The 19,124-nt window shown below is 39.1% G+C and overlaps 1 protein-coding gene across 2 annotated transcripts in view; it reads left to right on the forward strand.

Annotated features, from left to right (window-relative positions):
• Positions 1 to 689: 689 nt before the first annotated feature.
• CPEB4 (cytoplasmic polyadenylation element binding protein 4) overlaps positions 690 to 19,124 on the forward strand; it is a 44,697-nt gene continuing 26,262 nt past the window's right edge. The window contains exons 1-2 of one of the 2 annotated variants that reach the window (XM_029997638.2): positions 690 to 3,079; positions 13,187 to 13,268. In XM_029997638.2, coding sequence (XP_029853498.1) covers positions 1,958 to 3,079; positions 13,187 to 13,268 — 1,204 coding nt within the window. In that variant the 5' untranslated portion in view covers positions 690 to 1,957. The remainder of the gene's footprint in view (positions 3,080 to 13,186; positions 13,269 to 19,124) is intronic. The other variant, XM_029997639.2, reaches the window with a different exon arrangement.

The raw sequence follows: 19,124 nt of genomic DNA on the forward strand, positions 1-19,124 counted from the left end.
TGCGGCAGCTCGGTCCTGAGGAGACGGGGCTCGGCAGCGGCCGGGTGGGGAGGAGGGAGGCACCGGCTGCGGCACCGAGGCAGGAAGCGGCGGCCGCTGGGGGGGTGGGGGGAGGGGAAGGAGACAGGAAAAAAAAAAAAGGAAAAAGAAGCAAAACAAGGCGGCAGCAGCAGCAGCAGCAGCAGCAGTAGCGGAGGAGGAGGAGGCGGCTCCGCGCGGAGGACTCGTCGCGGCCAGGCTCGCCGGCTACCGAAGCGCCTCCCGACTCCGCGGAGCCGGTGTCGCGGCAGCCCCCCCTCCCCGTCTCGCTCTCGCCCGCGGAGCCTCCCCCGCCCCCTTCCACCTCCCGGCAGCAGCGTCCCCCGCGGCGACCCTCCCGGTGCCCGGCCGGTTTACATGAGGGGGAAGGAAGCCCGCCTGGAGCCGAGAAGACGCGCAGCAGGGGAAGGACTGCTCCGAGGAGCCGCCGCCGCCGCCGGACCCCGCGCCCCGGTTAGTCCGCCGGGCCCCCCCCTCCGCTGCGCCCAGCGGCCGAGACCCTGTCCCGTAATCTCCGGGCGATTTGGGAGAACCGGTTAAACACCTTCCATGGGGGAGAGAGGAGCCCGGCCCCCCGCCGCCTGCACCTTCCCCTCCCTGCCGGAGGCAGCTCCTCTCCTGAGGTAAAAAAAAAAAAAAAAAAAAAAAAAATCCCTCCTGCCTTCCCCGACACCAGGAGTCCTGCGAGGGAGGGGGGGGACACCGCGGGGGGCACCCCACAGAGACCCGGGGCCTGGCGAGCCGAGCCTGCCTGCGCCGCCCGCCCCTGCCCCGCTGGATGCCGAGTCCCTGAGGAGGAAAACCACGTACGGGCACATCCAGAGGCGGCCTTCCAGCCAGGGGCTCGCTCGGCTGCAGGGAACCCGCGTATCTGGGTGGAAGGAGGCGAGCCCCGCATCAGAAAGCACCCTCCCAGCAGCAGTGAGAGCAAGAAAATCTCCTTCCCCTTCCTCCTGCACAACTCGCTGTCCCCTCCCTTCCCTTTTCCCGAACGCTGAATGCTGATTCCTGAGATGAAAATCTTCCTCTTCGGACAGCCGGGACTCGTGTGAAGGACACGCAAATATTGGATCGTAAATAAGAAGCGAGTCTGGCGAGCTCAGAAACCCAGCCCAAAAGGAGCAGCATCGAGAATCCACCCTTCTCCTGCACAACTCACTCCCCACCCAACACACATAGAATACTAATTTCCTGAGATAAGATCTTACCCCTTTAAACAACCACACACACGCATACACACACGCACGCACAGAGTGTATATTATTACTAAAGATAATAGGTTAAATCCAGCAGCACGGGAAAAAGCCTCTTCTGCAACTCACTCCCCCTTTTCACCCTTCTGAATGCTGAGATCCTGAGGTAAATTTTTCCCTTACCCACAGCAAAGACTCTTTTTGAACAGGACACAAATATATATTAGATTATAGAGATGTATTAAATTATTCCAGATTTAAATCTATTTTTTGCTGCCAAGGGGTCGGGGGACCAGACGTCATTGTATTTTTTTTTTTCTTCCCTCCTAACTCATTTATGGGCGAGTCAAGGCTGCCGAGGAGGAAAAAAACAGGATAGTTAGAATCTCTTTATCCTTATTCCCCAGAAGCTTTTTCTCTCATTGCTGTGCATTTCCTTTAGAAAAAGGAAACCTTATTTTGTGAACCAAAGATTTATTTTTCCTTTCCTCCTGGCCAAAGGAAGGAAGCAGACACAAATTGACACGTTTAAAGAGTTGAAGAGATCTATCTTTTGCAAAAAAACAAACGTCTTTATCCAAATCTGAAATAAATAGTGTGGAGGGAGAAACTGGAATATCTAGCTAAAACCAGGATACTTACTAATCTTGCCTCAGAAGAGGACGAGGTAAACACTAAACATCAACTTGTTCTTACAGGGAGGATTCAAACCCTAAATATAATAAATGGGGGATTACGGGTTTGGAGTGTTAGTGCAAAACAACACTGGAAATAAGTCAGCTTTTCCAGTCAGATTTCATCCACATCTGCAGCCTCCACACCATCATCAAAATGCAACCCCTAGCCCTGCTGCTTTTATAAATAATAACACAGCTGCCAATGGCAGTAGTGCTGGGTCAGCTTGGCTCTTTCCTGCTCCAGCTGCCCATAATATTCAGGATGAGATTCTGGGGTCAGAAAAATCTAAAACTCAGCAACAGGAAAAGCAAGAGTCCCTAGAAAAACAGCAGCTTTCCCCTGGTCAAAGTCAGGAAGCAGGCATGCTCTCTGAACCCGAGAAAGCTAAAACTGAAGAAAATCAGGGTGATAATTCTTCAGAGAACGGCAATGGAAAGGAGAAAATAAGAATAGAATCGCCGGTGTTAACAGGATTTGATTATCAAGAGGCTTCGGGGCTAGGTACTTCGACGCAGCCCTTGACATCCACTGCATCTTCTCTGACTGGTTTTAGTAACTGGTCTGCAGCTATAGCTCCTTCTTCTTCTACAATAATCAATGAAGATGCAAGTTTTTTTCACCAGGGAGGGGTTCCTACTGCTTCAGCTAATAATGGTGCTCTGCTGTTTCAGAATTTTCCACATCACGTCAGCCCTGGCTTTGGTGGTAGCTTTTCCCCCCAAATTGGACCCCTCTCTCAACACCACCCTCATCACCCCCATTTTCAGCATCATCACAATCAGCATCAGCAACAGAGGAGGTCTCCTGCAAGTCCTCATCCACCTCCATTCACACATAGAAATGCTGCTTTTAATCAATTGCCTCATTTGGCTAATAATCTTAACAAGCCACCTTCTCCATGGAGCAGCTACCAAAGTCCATCGCCTACACCATCTTCATGGAGCCCTGGTGGCGGTGGATATGGTGGGTGGGGTGGGTCCCAAGGTCGAGACCACCGCAGGGGACTGAACGGAGGGATAACACCCTTGAACTCCATCTCGCCCTTAAAGAAGAATTTTGCAAGTAATCATATCCAGTTGCAGAAATATGCTCGACCCAGCTCAGCCTTTGCTCCAAAGTCGTGGATGGAAGACAGTTTGAATAGAGCTGACAACATTTTTCCTTTCCAGGTGAGCATACTCTGTTATATACATAAGAAAAATAGCAAATGCTCTAGAAAGGGTCGGGTGTTCAAACAGTACAGTCTGATTGTGAGACTTCTGTGCTTGCAACTAAAAAAAAAATATATATATGGCTGACTTGAAATGTCACAGTGTGAATTACACTCCGACCTGTGAATCATGTTTTGGTGTTTTTTTTTTTTAATAGTGGTGGCCATATGAATATCTGTTGCCCATCAGACATCTGTACTGGCCAGTTTCCTTCAGCTTAATACTTACACACATTCAGAAATAGCTGATGAACAAATTTAGTTACTAGTAGCAAGTATATCTACAAAAAGGAGTAAGGAAAAAAGTGCTACCTGATGAAGTATGAAAGACCTGAGGCCTTCTAAAGTGTTCAAGAATGTACCACATCTGAGAAAAAAGTATTAAGTGATTGTATTTTGTTCTACAGTATCATACAGACTTGTAGTGCAACATAATTGTAGCTTTTTTTTTGGAAACTTTGATTTTTTTTTTTTTTTTTTTTTCCACATGATGGTAATCAATGCAGTTTGCTTTCCTCAGTAATGACAGCAAATTTTGGTTACAGGCCCTTAAATCATCACCAAAAATAGATCTGGACGAGTGTCAGTTGGTGGTCTCCTATATTTTATTATCGCCGTATCCTGGCAGGAGGCAGGTTGTCTGGCAGTTCAACCTCTCCTTCTAGGCTGACTTTTTATGGATTTGAAAAGAACTGTATAATGTTGGATGTAATTTGCAGTAAAAATTGAAAGAGAAGTACTCTTCATCTGACCACTAGTTAAATCTAGCTTTTATGTGTGTGTGCCTTTTGTAAACTCCTTTAGGGTGAATCCAAAAACCCAAGAGTTCTTTTACATGTAAAGAGTTGTTTTTCAGGATGTTCAAATGAGGGCAAAAGTAAAAATTTCAAAATGATTGCAGTATTTCTAGCCCTGCTGTAGGAGCCAGGGTGACCTACTTTAAAATAATTTGAAAGATCTGTAGATAAAAACTGTGCTATATGTCTCATGTTATAAACCACCCTAAAGAAACAGAAATATATTTAATAATGACTTTGTGGATTCAGACACAGGAACAGTTCAGTTCTTCGTAAACTGTTCAGTTTCTGTTTGGTTTGCAGGGCCTGCCTATGTAGCCTTCTGACAACAGAGCAGCTGCTGGCAATAACTTTCCATTAGAGACCTTTTTTCTACTGCAGAGCTACTAGCTGGTTCAATATCAGGTAGAGCCCTTGTAAATTTAGAATGCATAGTAGTAATTGAATTTAATGTCAGGATTTGTAATTAATATAATGAACCTGTGTCCCGCATACCAAATTTATACACTGAAACCATTAGAAAAAGGGACACAGCTGGAGTCGGTCTTTTTTCAGCCTCACTGCAGCGAGACTTGGCTCACAGTTTAATTCATTCTGTACCATGACACATAGCTGATGTTCAGAGTGACAGAATGAGATCAAGTGTGTCCTTGCTGCTGTGTATAAGGCCCAAATATATACACAGTGATAGAAATGTGCTTGGTTTGACATCAAGGAAATTTTAGGAAATTGGCAAAGTCAACCTTGACTTCTGGGTTGTGTTCCAAACATTAAATAATCAGACACACGTATTCTGATCATGGTAAAGAAATAATTTTTGTGTAGCATGTTGGTATCTGTTTACATAAACACTAAGGTGAAGCTGTACATGTCAAGACCAAGTCTGACACTCCTTCATGCCAAGAAAAGGAAAGTGTTGGAGTGAAGTGCTTTCCAGTGTGTTACTATCACTTCTGTGAAGAAAAGGGCAGGGCAGCAAAACAGGACTTCAGCACTGCAGACCTAGAAAGATGCTGATTAATTTTGAAGCCATCTTGGACAACTGCTTTTTGTAACTTTTTTTTGTATAAAATCGTTAGCTCCTTTGGCCACTTCGTCATTTGTGTGTTGAAAGCATACTGAATTTTCGAATGGCTGGAAACAAATGATGTAAAATTTGACCTTTGATGTCTTTTTATTTTTTCTTGATTATGCTGATTGTATGCCTGACAAAGCAGAAATAAGGAGTTTTGCTTATTGTATATTTGTGTTCATGCATATATATATGAAGTATGCTTGATGATGCAATCGTGTACTGAACAAGGCTATTTTGTTACTGGAATCTTCTTAGATTCCTGTTTAGGAAATAATTGAAAGCTGTCTTTGCTGCAGCAACATAATGGAGTAATTTGATACAACTATCCCTTTCATTTAATATTTATGTTTTGCTGCTTAAATCATTAAGAAGTGTTGCTGCAATCTAGTGAAAATTAGTTTCTTTAGAAGGCAAGATGTAAACCAGCAGTTGCAAATATTTGGAGGTCACTTTCTTTTTTCTCAAAGGTTGTCTCTACTCCAAAGCTTGGTGAAACACAGAAGTCTGTGTTTTGATGGAAATCTTAGGGTAACCAAGTGTAAGTGCTCGTTTCCTCTTCGGAGAGGACAACATTGCATAATGTCCCTATAAGCCACTAATGCGAGCTACTGCTGACTTCAAATATTTCAGCCCATGGCCCTTAGATGCTTGCGATGAAGTGGGCATTCCAAATGCTGCAGATGAAAGGAAAATACTGCTGTGATCTGTCTGATAATCTTGCAATTTGATGATTGCTTGCTTGGTATTGAGAGCTGCATGCAAACATTGTGCTTTTTGTTCTAAGTGGTTTTGATTTGGAATTCTGTCTCATAACATTTCAGAAGTAGCATGTCTGTAGGAACCTTTTGTTGCAGAGATGGAACTGGAAGCAAGGTCGGAGAAGACTGTTACCAGATCTGTTAATGAAATTAAGTTCTGATATTGTGCTTTAGCCACTGGGCAGGCTTCCCCCTTCAAAGATCTTTTGAAAAGAGAAAAGCCATTGTTCTTTGTGCGTTCATTTGAAAAGGAAATGGTCTCCAAATGAAAAAATGGTTCCTGAATTTGAAAAAAAAATAAAAAAAAATTGAGTCTTTTGGATATAACAGCTTTCCCTGAGAATTAATAAACGAAAATGCTTTGACTGTGACTACTGCATCTTACAAAGTTACTGATTTTTTAAAAATAATTCTTTCTACTTCTCTCCCAGCAGCACTGACATACTAATTTTTCAGTAATTGCATTTTATTGCAGCATTGCCTTCAAGATTGTTTTGGCTTTCCTTTTGCTATGTACTTGCACTTCCTCATGAGAGTGGAACATCCTGCCTGTTATGCAATGCATAAATCTTGCTTTGATAGGCATTTCCAGGTTTCCAGAGCTCATCTTCAAATGTATGATGATGTTTTTTAAATCGGTCTTTGAAGACACAAGCAAGTTAAGCAATAGTGTTCAGCTTTCTGTAAAAATGCTTAAAAATAATTTGTGTTTCTTCCTGGAATCAGGCTTGAAAATAACTGCCCATTTCAAAGAATTTTGTACATGAGAGCAGTTCATTATATCCACTTGTTCAAAATGTTTTTTCCTTTCTTCTACAGTGGCTAGTTTCCAGGTATATAACCCCTTCCAAATCCATTGAGGGTCTGTGCCAGAGAGACTTTCTCTTCCCCCGGGAAGATATGGAATGTTTGAGAAAACACATACGTGATTACAGAATGTGTTTTAATTCTGAGCTATACGTCATGATTTGTTTGCTCATAGAAATGTGTTGATTTAATACGTGCGTTAAACAAATTCATGGAGAACTGGAATTAAAAAAAACAACCTCTTGAATGCATATGCCAATCTTTCCTCTTGAAGGAATTTTGCAAATAAATTTCTTTACCATGCCTCTTTATTTTAACATTTGTCCTTTGTTTTTGAGGAACCTTTTCATAAATCATGATGGCTGGTTGCATAAAATGAGGCTACTTGTTTTGCAGAATTTTATTTTTATTCTAGCAACAGCAATTATTCCAAGAAATTTCAAGCTATCATTTTAAAATAGAATAAATACTTGAAGTTGGATTTTTAAATGTCTGTTCACCCATTTTTCTATAACTACATCAGCTGTGTAGTAATTAGTGTTTTGTATGCAGTTCCCCACAGCTACTGATCTGTGGAATTAGAAGCACTCTAATGTGGTATGACATGCACAAGTTAAGTACTGTGGAAGTTAACACTGTTCTTGTTTTATAAACTTACTACTGACGTTAATACTTCGGCTTTGGCCCTCCTGTGCGTTTTTGACCTCAGGGTTTCTTTTTAAAGAGAGCTTTTGTTAGAAGCTATTTGAATTATGTTTGTATTTTCCTAAGATTAAAAGGAGTACTCTTATTAAGCATTTTGCTTTGAAAATTGCATACTTAGCAGCCCAGCATAAAGACTGAGAACACAAGATATTGTGGAAAATAATTTCTGGAAGATACATAAAAAACCTTAATATGTAGCTAAAATAGAATCAGACAAGTTACTGGAAATTTTTATAAAGGTCTGTAATTTCTAACACTTAAAAAAAAAAAAAAAAAAAAAAAAAAAGTTTGACTAAGCCAGAAGTGCTCCCTCCCAAAAAAACTCCTATGTTATGCGTCACTTAACTTTTCCAGCCTTTTCTTATTGTTCCCTGGTGAAGCTATAAAAGATGATCAGGGCAGCACACAGCAACATCCTTTCAGGAAAAACCTGTTTATTCAAAGCCTTTAATTCACTGAATTCTGGACTGGGAACTGGAATACAGCATTTGCAGGGTGGTGGGAAGGAGGAGAAGCTTACCCAGAAGCATAATCAAGTCCAAATATGCTTTGCAATTAAAAGAAAAATGTGGAAGTTTTAGTACCTACAATACTACCTCTCCCTACACACTTACTTTGCCTGAGACATAAGGCCTTTGGATTGTGGGAAATATGTACAAGCTTTCAGAAAGTTTCAGGTTTCCTGTGCTATAATGAGGGTAGCAAATGTAATTTTGAGTTTTCTAATTTTCACAAGTATTCTGGTTTGACAAAGATTTAAATATGTAAAATAAGCCCCAGTTTTACAACTACACCTACTCCATAAATACTGCTTAATCACCTCCAATAAATTCTTAACCCAATGGCATACTTTGCATTATTATTAATGCCTCGGTCTTCAGAATTGTATTTTATAAGATTAGGCACAGCCTTAGCTACCAGAAAGTGCTTGTACTTTGCCAGGCTTTACTTTTTGTACAGTTTGGATTTTTAGCATTGAGAGGCCCATCGTGGGAAGCACTGAATAGAAACTGTCAGGTTCTGGAATCTTAATTTTTCAGGTGATGATAATGCTGTGATTAAATATAATGAATCTACACTTTAATAGTTCAGTTAGGTGTACATTTTTCTGATGTGCAAGAGAATTTAGGTATGGGATTTTTAAGTGTAAAGTATAAACCTGTGCATGAAAAATTCATGTTTAATTTCTTTTGCATAGGAGGATGTCCTAGTATATATCATACATGCTTAGTACCAAGTGACTTTCCTTTTGGAATGAAATGTCTTTGGGCTTTGAAAAATAAAATTGGAATAGGAATTAGAATTTAGTGATTTCCTGTTTACAAGTGGCTCCATTTTTTACAAGACCTCTAAACATAAAGTAAACTGGGTGCTAGTGGGGAAACCACTGTAGTCACAGAGGTGAAGTGGTTTGCCCATGCTGTATGAATCCAATGACAAAGTTGTGATGTGAAGTCCTGAGTTCTACTGTCTATGCTTTAACAATGAGATTACATTATTATGAGCACTCTACATACTTACAAATGATTTCTAAATAGTACAAGAATCAGAATAATTTTATTTTTCTGTAGACAGAGCTGGCCAGTGTATAGTTCAAAACTGTTGTGTTTGCTATTGTAGACTATTTACAGTCTTGATAGCTCTCTCTTAACCATATCTGCTAGCTGTCACCTCTTGTACAGTATTGTGAAAACAATACTGCTTATTCAAAATTATATTTAATGAATGTCTTTTGAAATGTTGGCTGACATTTTAAACATAATGAGGTATTAAGACTGCAGGTTGATTTTTTTTTTTTTTTTTTTTTTTTTTTTTAATGGCCTTGTGGTCGACCTGATGTCTTTCTGCCTCAGTTCTGTTTCCTAAGGATAAATATGTGTGTGCCCTTTGAGCCCTCTGATAAAGCAAAATTTTAGATGCCCTAAACAAACTTGTGTAAAGCCAAGTTCTTGTGATCAACCTGGGTAAATAGTATCAGGCTGTAGTTAACTTATTTTGTTACTGAAGTGTACGTACTCTGCTTTATTCCAGGGTAGTCATTACCCCTGTATTTTTTCTTTATAAATAAATAAATAAAAATGTATACAGTAAGCAATGCAGCTCCATGGAAGGCACTGTGACTCTGTGAATTGATCCATTAAAAACACCGCATTGTTATTAATTCACTCTACATGAAGTCTTTTGAAGAAAACATCACTTTTTTCCTAAGTATGGTGTGGCTTATGTGCTTTATAACTCATAACTAACATGTATCTGAGAATAGCTCACCCTTAGTTACCAGTTAATCATCAATATCTTGACTGTTACAGCTTTTTCGGTGTTACAGAATTAAATGTATAGTTACATATTTCTTCAGCGATATGGCCACTACCACTAACCTGTCATCAGTCTTTATTTTTATTTTAGGTATATAATACATATATGTATTTCAGGTATAATATGTGTTTCTGATAAAATGTGCTGGCCATCTTGGAAGTTAAGACTGGCAAAATTTGTGCTACTGTTTTCAAAGCAGTCTCACTATAAAAGGCCTTTAAATTGTATAAAAATTCTAAAAAACTACCAGTGGTGACTTTCTGTAGTAGTGTTGACCCTTTCAGTATCAGGACAAGTAGTCAACTAAATTAGTGGAGTTCTTTTATAATAAGCACTGTGCAAACCTCTGAACCAGTTGAGCGTGGCATTTTGGCTGGTCTTCATTTAGGACATACATGACTGACATCTTTTCACTGGATAGATGTATACAGGTTTACTTAAATGGCAAGTTCTTGAATTATTCTGCATTTCCAGAGAGGTGGACAGCTGCATTAATTTCAGGAATATATCCAAATTCAATGTAACAATAGTAGTGGCTCTTAGTGTTGTGCTTAACATGGTTTGTTATCTTCTAATTGATAAGCAGAGATATGGAGGAGCAAACTGTTTCAAACAACCCACAAATAAGACTGATCTTCCCAAGGGTGTTGAGGCTGGGGCAATTCAGCACCATAAATTGGCAATGATGATTAGATAGCCTGTAAGCACAGAGACCTTTTGTTGGAAAGATAGGCAAGAAATAGATAGTAACATATCCGCATTTTGAGGGTGCTGTAGCCTATGGCAGTCTTCTCCATTGCTATGACAAGTTACTGGGACCACTGGAGAGCGTGAGTATGAATGTGGGCCACATTTTAGCCAGTCTTCCTTTTTATGCGATTGCTAATAGCTGCGGGTAGGAATATGACCAGTTAGTCTTTTGTATCGGTGCGCAGGGTTGTGTTTTAAAGTGTTTGCAGTATGATTAGAAGTTTATGGACCTTATACTACAAAAGTGACAGCTAGCTGGTTCACTCAGAAGGGGAAAACTATAAACTCCTCACCACAAAAAGCTTCTATTGGAGAAGGTGGTGTCCCCCTCAGCTAACCAGTTCAATTCCATTTTTTTTCTCAAATGTTTAAACTGTCTGTTCTCAACATTAAAAACTTAGCATTGCAGCAAACCCCTCTGTTCGTTACTATAGCTCAACCCAACGTAACACAGACATTTGAGAGGCAAGAGGCTATCTTTGGGCTCACATACTCCAGCTCATACACAGCACAATAAACTAGAAATTACTCAGCCTGGGTTTCTTCCTTCATGTCACCCAGACAACTGAAAGCTTAAGTGCCACAAATTCAACAAAGACTTGGAACTACTGAGGTTCTGCACTTTGTGAAGTAAGAATTTTGTAGCTGTTCATTGATTGGACTTGAGGTTAATTCCACGCAGAGAAACACAATACACTATGAAAGCCAGAATGAAAGAAGGAGTAGCTACTGAGGGTTGTCAGGTTTTCAGAAAATGCTCCACCTGTATTTTAGGCTGTTTTTGTCACATGAGGACTGCTGAAAATGTAGATTGTCTTCTGGCATCCCTTCCTGAGTTACACAGCTGTTGGATCCTAATGGGTCCACGATGCAGACCCAAGGACTTTTAGTCAATCCTGCTAAGGTATTTTAGTTTAACTAGTTTGAAATAGTTATGAATTAGTAATGTAGAAACCAAAACAATAAACTAAATACTACTAAGAAAGGAAGAAACCAGTAAGAAGTGTGTGAAAGGAAGACAAAGAATTTAAGAATTTAAATGCTCGTGATAGTTTCTCTGAGGTGCCTCAATAACCTTGTAATATAAATAACCAAGAAAATAAATACTGTGGAGAGACAGGGCAGCGTCATGCTTTTTATAGCAAATTTGATATTGGACTATACTAATAAAGCAAATGGTTCCAAACTCTGATCTTTCTAATGCCATTTGAAATGCAGCACATCCGGGTAGAAATACTTCACCTGCTCTGTGTCAGTAATAAACTGTTCTGAGGAGAGGAAAAATACCAGAATATTTCATTGAAAAATAGTATTTTGTAGTGGTCAGAATGTAACTTATAAACTTGGAAATGGATCAGGATTCTAGGAGCTAGTGGATTCCTGCTCTTAAAACAGCATTAGGTGTTTTAAAGTCCAAGATGACTGATCATTGTCTAATACAAAGAATGCCTCTTGCAACACTGCAATGAATACTGCTTTAGCACTTCACTGGAAGTAAAGGACATTATAACTTGATACACAACAGTCTTTGTGCAATACTGTTTTTTACTTCACCACTGGTTTCAAAACTTATCAAAGCTAGATCTGTGTGCTTTGGAGAAATTTCAGCTTCACAGCTAGAGTTAGGGACAAAAAATATATATTCACTGCTATAATAACAATAGTTGTAGAGAAGCAGTTTAGAACAAATGTCTGTCTTGAATTGCTCACATTTTGCTTTCTTATTTGAACAGATGCTTTCCGTGCTTGATGTGAGTTCAGAGGTGAATCTCTTAGAACATGAATGAAATAAAATCTTTAGAACTGATGTTAAAGTTCTTTTTGAACACAGAAAAATTAAATTCAAGGTGGATTAATATAATTGTATAAAATTCTATCGAGGTGTTTCTAGAAATGTCAAAATGTATAAATACATAGGTAGCATGGATAGGTGAATAGTTTTGGGAATAAGAGTGATTTTTTTGCCTCCATTAGTGACCTTTTATGATACGGTAAAGATTTCAAAGTTTACATATAATTTCAGCTATTCTGAATTTGCTAATTAAAGTAATGCAGTGCCAGGATATTTTATGTTGTCTTATGCTAATGAGGCATCAGATTTGTATGACGTGGAATTTATTGTTTTAGTTGGGAAAGTCTGAACCATACGCATTTTAAATTATGGCTTTGGTTAATACGAAGGAGAAATATTTGGTAAGTATACTTCAAATGGCTTGAGATAATGAAACAGTAAGGTACACGAGACATCTTGCCTCCCATTTATTGAGTCCTCCTTCAATTCTAGTAATGCCTGCACTACCAATCTTGAGAAGTCAGAATTAAAAATCAGAGCTAGGTTGTCACCTAGTAAACCAGACTATTTGGAACACTACCACTTATATGGAATACTTTATAGTTATGCAGAATTTGAACTGACTGTGCAGAATTAGATTATATAAGTTGTTGGGGTAGTAGTTAAGATGAAGGAAATTCTATATGTTTCTGGAATTAGATTGTCTTAAATTCAGGCTGAAATACCTATTTTATGATTTCTTCTTGCAATTCTGTCTCCCAGGATATGGTCTTTACTTCCTAACTGTGAAATTATTTTTAACGAAGTTTAACTGTATAGTGTGGAATACAAACTAAATATTGAATTGGGGTTCTTAAATGATTGGTTATGATAACTATAGATCAGATTCATATTTAAGAATATTCTGGTTTTTAATATTCCCATATCAGACTGACTTTAGTGGTGTATGTGTTTTTGCTTAATTCTGCTGTAGTAATGTAGAACAAAACTGAAGTTTTTATGTTTCAGATGGTCTTGTTTAACACTGTGTGTTGCCTAAACGGGCTTTGTTTGTATTTGCTTGCAGGATCGCACAAGGACTTTTGACATGCATTCACTGGAGAACTCGCTAATTGACATAATGAGAGCTGAAAATGATTCACTGAAAGGTAAATTTAGAAAGAGACTATTTCCTGCAGTAAATAATTGGGAAGACATGCTTACTTAGAATAAGAAACTTCAGTTTGGGTTAGGAAAAGTAAAGTTACATTGTGCACCTAATGCATGTCGGTCAGCTCGCGAAGGCCTCCTTTTTTTCAGTTGTCTCTAGATGAAGCTATTGGAACACATGAGCACTTGAGTGTGTTTCATCTTTATACAAAACAATGTGAAACACAAACATAAGCTGATCTTTTGTGTAAGTTGCCAGTGTTGTTTTTAATAGATACAATGTGTGCAGCCTGTAAAAATGATCAACTTCAGGAATTTTGTGGAGCTCAGTGAGACCTAACTTTTTGCTTAATACTGTTTTCCTGCTGAAGTCACAGTTCTTTCTGTCTTGGGGAAGAATGAGGTTTAACTGTGTCATTTTGAGAAGAACACGGAGTATTTCATCATAATTCTTTTTAGTTCTCTACCTCTCTTTTTGTTGCTGCCTTGAATTGCAGAATTCTTTGTACCACTAGGAAAGGAAAAGGGGGTTGGACTGACTTGCAGTTAGGATTTATCCTTTTCTTTTTTTTTTTTTTCCAAAGGTAATCTTTCTTTGAAAACACCTCAACTTACAAAATATCCAAAGCATTGTCTACATATTTGATCTAAACCTGAATAGAAACTGCTTATGGTATACAATTCAGAAGTCTAGTTTCTTATTCTTTCTTGTTCTATATAATGAGTAATCTTATTTCAGTTCGATGGTTACTTGTATAAGTAGTCCAACTTTTACTTATGCTCATTATCTAAGCATTCAGTTTTGTTACCAGTCATGAGACCACTAAAAAAACCAAACCTGCATTTGTGGTTTCTGAAAGTAAATTTATTTCGATATCAAGGCTTGTGGTGTTAATGAAATTTGGCTTGTTTTCATAGTGATTCTTGCTCAGAAGACCAACCTTTGATAAACTGGCAATAACTTGAATTTGTTGCATTCACTGTGGTCTGAAATGCAGCTTGCGTTTCACATCCCCAGTACTGTGCAGCAATTCAGGGTGGTGAGAAACACCAAGAAATACACTTTCCTATTGAAATTACAAGGGAGCTTGATGTAGATAAAAGTAATAACAAATGAATTAAAACCCAAAATGCATTCCCCCCTTATGTAGTGGAGGCCAGGCTTTTATTAATGACAAGTAGTAATAGCTTCATTTGTTTGTTTTATATGCTGTCTGGCAACATCCTATGCCCCCAGCATTGTGTCCTGAACCAAGAATCAGGTGTCCTTCCTTGACTGCAGCACCAGGGATTTGCCCTGAGACCTTCTATTCAACTGTCAGGCAGGCCTAACCCAGGTTTTAGCTGGTGAAATCTGGCAAGATAACAACCCAAGGTGACATGGCTGTAGAACAAATAAAATTTCCTTTTATATTTGAATTTAATAAATTCAGGTTCATATGTATTTATATTCAGCAACTAAACAAGGGTACTTCTGTAACAGTGGTATGATTTTTAGTTTAAATGCTTTGAAAAGATTCTTTGTGATTGAAATGCTTTTGGGTTTTTTTTTTTTGAGTGCTTAGCATGTTTTAAGAATAAGTGTGTCAGCAAAGAATATGTATAGTTCTGATACACGTTAATTCCTGCTTGAGCTTGAGTGTTAATCCCCTCTCTGCAGAGTCATCTATGGTTTGTCTAAAATTTTTGTGTGTGTTGTATCATACTGATCAAAACACAGTAATATCAATCAAGTATTGTTCTGGGAATTACTTCTTAAGTTTTTTATAAATTGTCTGTTTCATGGTTAATAGTTATAAAACTGTAAACAAAAAGCCTCAAAACTGAGATGAAAAATTTAAGTGATCCTATGTGAAATACTTCATTATGAAGTCTCATTTTTCAAGGATTTCCTCAGCAAAAACATTGTTTGCTTATAGTGAAATATGCATCACACTGAATTTGACTGCTGCTTGTCTGGTGTAGCATACAGTAACTTAGTTGCTGTAATATACTTAGGAATGGATCTTTATTCAAACTATCGTCTACCATGTTGTGGTAAAGCTGCAGTGATAGTCTGTAAGTAGGGCGGGATTTGTGAGGAGAGGAAATACCTTTAGTTAAACCAACTGATACAGCTGGAAAAAAATTGTAACTTGCTGGTACAAAACGTATTTCAAGTGAAGTCTGAAGAAGGGCTCGTGATTACAAGCCTTTTGTGGTTTTTTTGCCATCTGTATCAGTTGGTGTATGATTATTTCTTAACACAGAGTCTGTCTCCTGTTTTCACTTTTCTCTTCTTGCCTTATCTTTATTTAAACTGATTGAAAGGAATCTTTAAAAACTTTGGATCTAGAAATCTTAAAATTTGACAAATTATGTTTGTCAGTTCAAATCTTCCTTGCCATTTCAAACACCTGCAGTTAAATAAGCAGATCCATAAGAAGTTTTTCATCTTGCATTTTAAACGGGTTAATCAGTGCATACAGTGCTTTTAAACTAAAGTTGGATACTCTCAGAAAGGAAAAGCTTCTGGGTTTGAGACTTTAAAAATAGCCTGGGCAAGACACTAATAAAACATACTGTAGAGAGCAATCTCAGAACGGCATGGAAATAATTTAGATGATCTAATAGGTCTCACTGCTATCTTGTGAGTCTTTGAGAGACTTTAATATTGACTCAATGAGTTCAGTATGTAACACTCACACCACCCCCTTTCATATTGTAATGGACTTCAAGAGAAGGAGGTACTTATGTTAAAATATACTTTCAAAACAACTTAAAGAGTATGGACATGATAATTGATACCAGTCACAGTTTGGAACCTGCTGCCTCTTGGAAATAATTTCTGTCTTTAAATGGTATGTTTAGAGCAGCAGGTTTTGGATCCTGTAATAAAATTGTAACTAGGAATTCTTCAAAATTTAACAAAATCCATTCACAGTGTGTACTTCATGACCGAGGTGGTTAGGCTGTGCTAGCCTCAGATTTGTTTAGGACAGTAATAATTATGTTCTTGGGTTGTCTTACTATATGAAATAGTGTTTCCTGCTTGAGGTTCAAAGGTGAATCTTAAGTATCATTGATTCAGCACATTCAATATTACCTTTCCACGCTTTTGATAGGCATTTTACCATATTTTCCTTCTTTTTAAAGGTGTATTTTTATCCCTGCTCAAATCCTCTTCCTTTGCTGAGCAGCTGCCATTTCAATATGTTATTTTTATCCACACGAGTGAGTGTGCTGCATGCTGCATAGCCAATGACAGCCTGCAGAAGCCTTTCCCTGGAGACTAATTGCATCTTCTTTACCATGTATTCGGCCTTCGTGAGCTGAGCCTGGGATCCAGAGACTGATTTTTGAATCTGGGTCTTCCAGATGGCAATTTAAGCATTACTGTAATAGTAGTAGATTGACTAAATATTTCCTTGTTAAGTGACACTGAAATGTCTTTAAATACTTTATAACCACAGACAGTTTTATTACTGAAATATCCCATGGTTCAGTTCAGAATATAAGGTTATTGCCTGGAAATTATGCAAGGTGAAATGGATTAAAGAAGCAGGCCAGTACATCTGCTTCTAGCACTGCAAAGCATTCCTGTAAAATTTGGGTGTGAATAGCTCAGTATCTGCATGAATGCTATGAGTGTGAAATAGTCTCTAAAGACTAAACATGCACAAAAAGGAAAGTTTTTAGAAGTAGCGTAAGGTTAGAGTATACGTACAGATACTGGGAGAGAGAGTCGAATGGCAGCTCTAAACTTTAGAGATCGAAAGCCAGAATGATGAGAACTGGCACCATTCAGGATTTCTCCAAGCAAGTGGATATACCTATCTGTATTTTTAAAGCAATCATCAGCCCCTTAATATTGATCTGAAAAACTATTTCAGATGTGAAGAAAGTAGGTAAACCTTATGAAGTGTTCTTGGATGAAAGGGATCAAAATAGTTTTCACAGCATTTTCTGAATATCCGATAAGAAACTGAACTAGTTGTTTCATTTCTAGCTGTATGGATTATGCAACATGTTGATATTAATTGAGTAGAATGGGCCATTTGGTTTCCCATATGATCCAGAAAATTAATGAGAATCTGGTGAGAATCAGTCCCAACTTTTGCCAAGGCCTGAATAACAAAGGCTACGATTCTTTTTAGGGAAGTGGTCCTTTATATATGCACAGGTCAAAATCTGAGCTATTTAAAAATGTAAAATAATAGATTTTGAGGTTTTGCTTAAATTTTAAAACCATCTTTGTTTTCATAGCAATGAGGAATGGTTGAGGTTGGTGGCTAAGATCAACCTTCCTTCCCGACTCTTGGTCTGTGCGAAGAGTTACATGATCTAGTTATTGAATTCTTCGTGCCTCTGCTGCTTCTTGAACGTGAGCGAGCTTTCACAGGGGAACCGTGGTGGTCGTACCTCTGACTCCCGAGAGCAGCATCAGTGATCGATCTCTTCTGTGTGCCTCCTCTCAGAACAATCCTATCTAAGGATTACTCATTTGCAACTTTTTAATGTATCCAATTTAGGAGAAAATGCACAAAACCTTTTGCTTCTACTGCACTGGGCTGTAGACAGTTTTTTTGTAGACAATTAAGGCTTGCCGTAATTGTCTTTGGAAACTGTTGATGAATTACTCTGTTGACTGTTTCCTACTCAGGATCTTCTTGATTTTTACCTCCTATGCAGTAACCAGGAAAGGCTAATGGGATTTGCAGACTTGAGTGCATATTAATTAAGAGGAAAACCAATTGTTTTACTCTCTCAAAATACTGCTGAACTGGGTCTAACAGCAATAAACTACAACCCATGCTGATGGAGCTGTGATGGGGGAAACGCAGTCTGTGTGCATTGTATTTTAAATCAGCAGCTCCCATTCCTGTTGCAAGCCACTATTTTCAGTCGGTCAGAGTAGAAACACTGTGACCGCTATTAACAAGTAAGGGCATGCTTTCTTTCCAAACACAGCTAATATTCAATATTTTAATTTTTTAGTCTTTTGGTATGCTTTTTTCCCCCAGTTCCTCTCATGGCAATTGAAGTGTTTGTTTATTTATCCCTACCTTTCCAATATTTGGGGTTTATCAGAGCCTTTGTTTAGAAACAGCCAACAATCTAGTAAGAAAATGACATCACCTGGGCAACAGTAAGGAACAGAAATCTTCTGTTAATGAATACTGACATGAGACCATAGATTGGATTCTAACCTTACATAGAAGTAATCCCAACCATACATAATATATGATTTTACATTCATTGGACATTATCTAATAAACTTCCAGCTTTCTCATTTAAATTGACATTTGGTTTCGTGGCTTGAACGAAACGCTTCTTTGTAAGAGATGCTTAATTTGATGAGGCTTAGGAAGGCAAAACCTGTTTTGGAAGAAAAAAAAAATCACGCCTCAAGCTTGCCAAAGGTATGAGGAGTTGAACACGGCTGATACCCGGCGAGACATCAAAATACCCCCCCGCAACTCTTCCGTGAGTTTTACTGCCGGGCCTTCCGTGCGCCCGGAGCCGCACTCGGCACTCTCACCTGGCACTACCAAATACTCCGACGTGGAGGTGAGCGCCTTTTTCATTTCAGGCAGGGGCGAAGAGAATTTTTTTTATTTATTTTTAAAGAGACAGCCCTCTGAAACATGGATAAAAACACTGGCGTTTAAAAGCCAGCCCCCTCCGCACGGCCGAGCTCTGGTTTAGAGGGGGCCCTCCGAGAGGAGGGGGCGTAGCGACCCCCCTGCGGTTGTTGCCTGGGTGGACTCTGCCGAGCGCCGCCTCGGTGCCCCTGGGGCTGCGGTTGGGCCGCCGCCGCCGTGCGGAGCGGCTGTCCCCGGCAGTCTGCGCCGGCGGAGGAGGAGCCCGCGCCG

The sequence above is a fragment of the Aquila chrysaetos genome, chromosome 22 (genome assembly GCF_900496995.4).
Source record: "Aquila chrysaetos chrysaetos chromosome 22, bAquChr1.4, whole genome shotgun sequence".
Lineage (NCBI taxonomy): Eukaryota > Metazoa > Chordata > Aves > Accipitriformes > Accipitridae > Aquila > Aquila chrysaetos.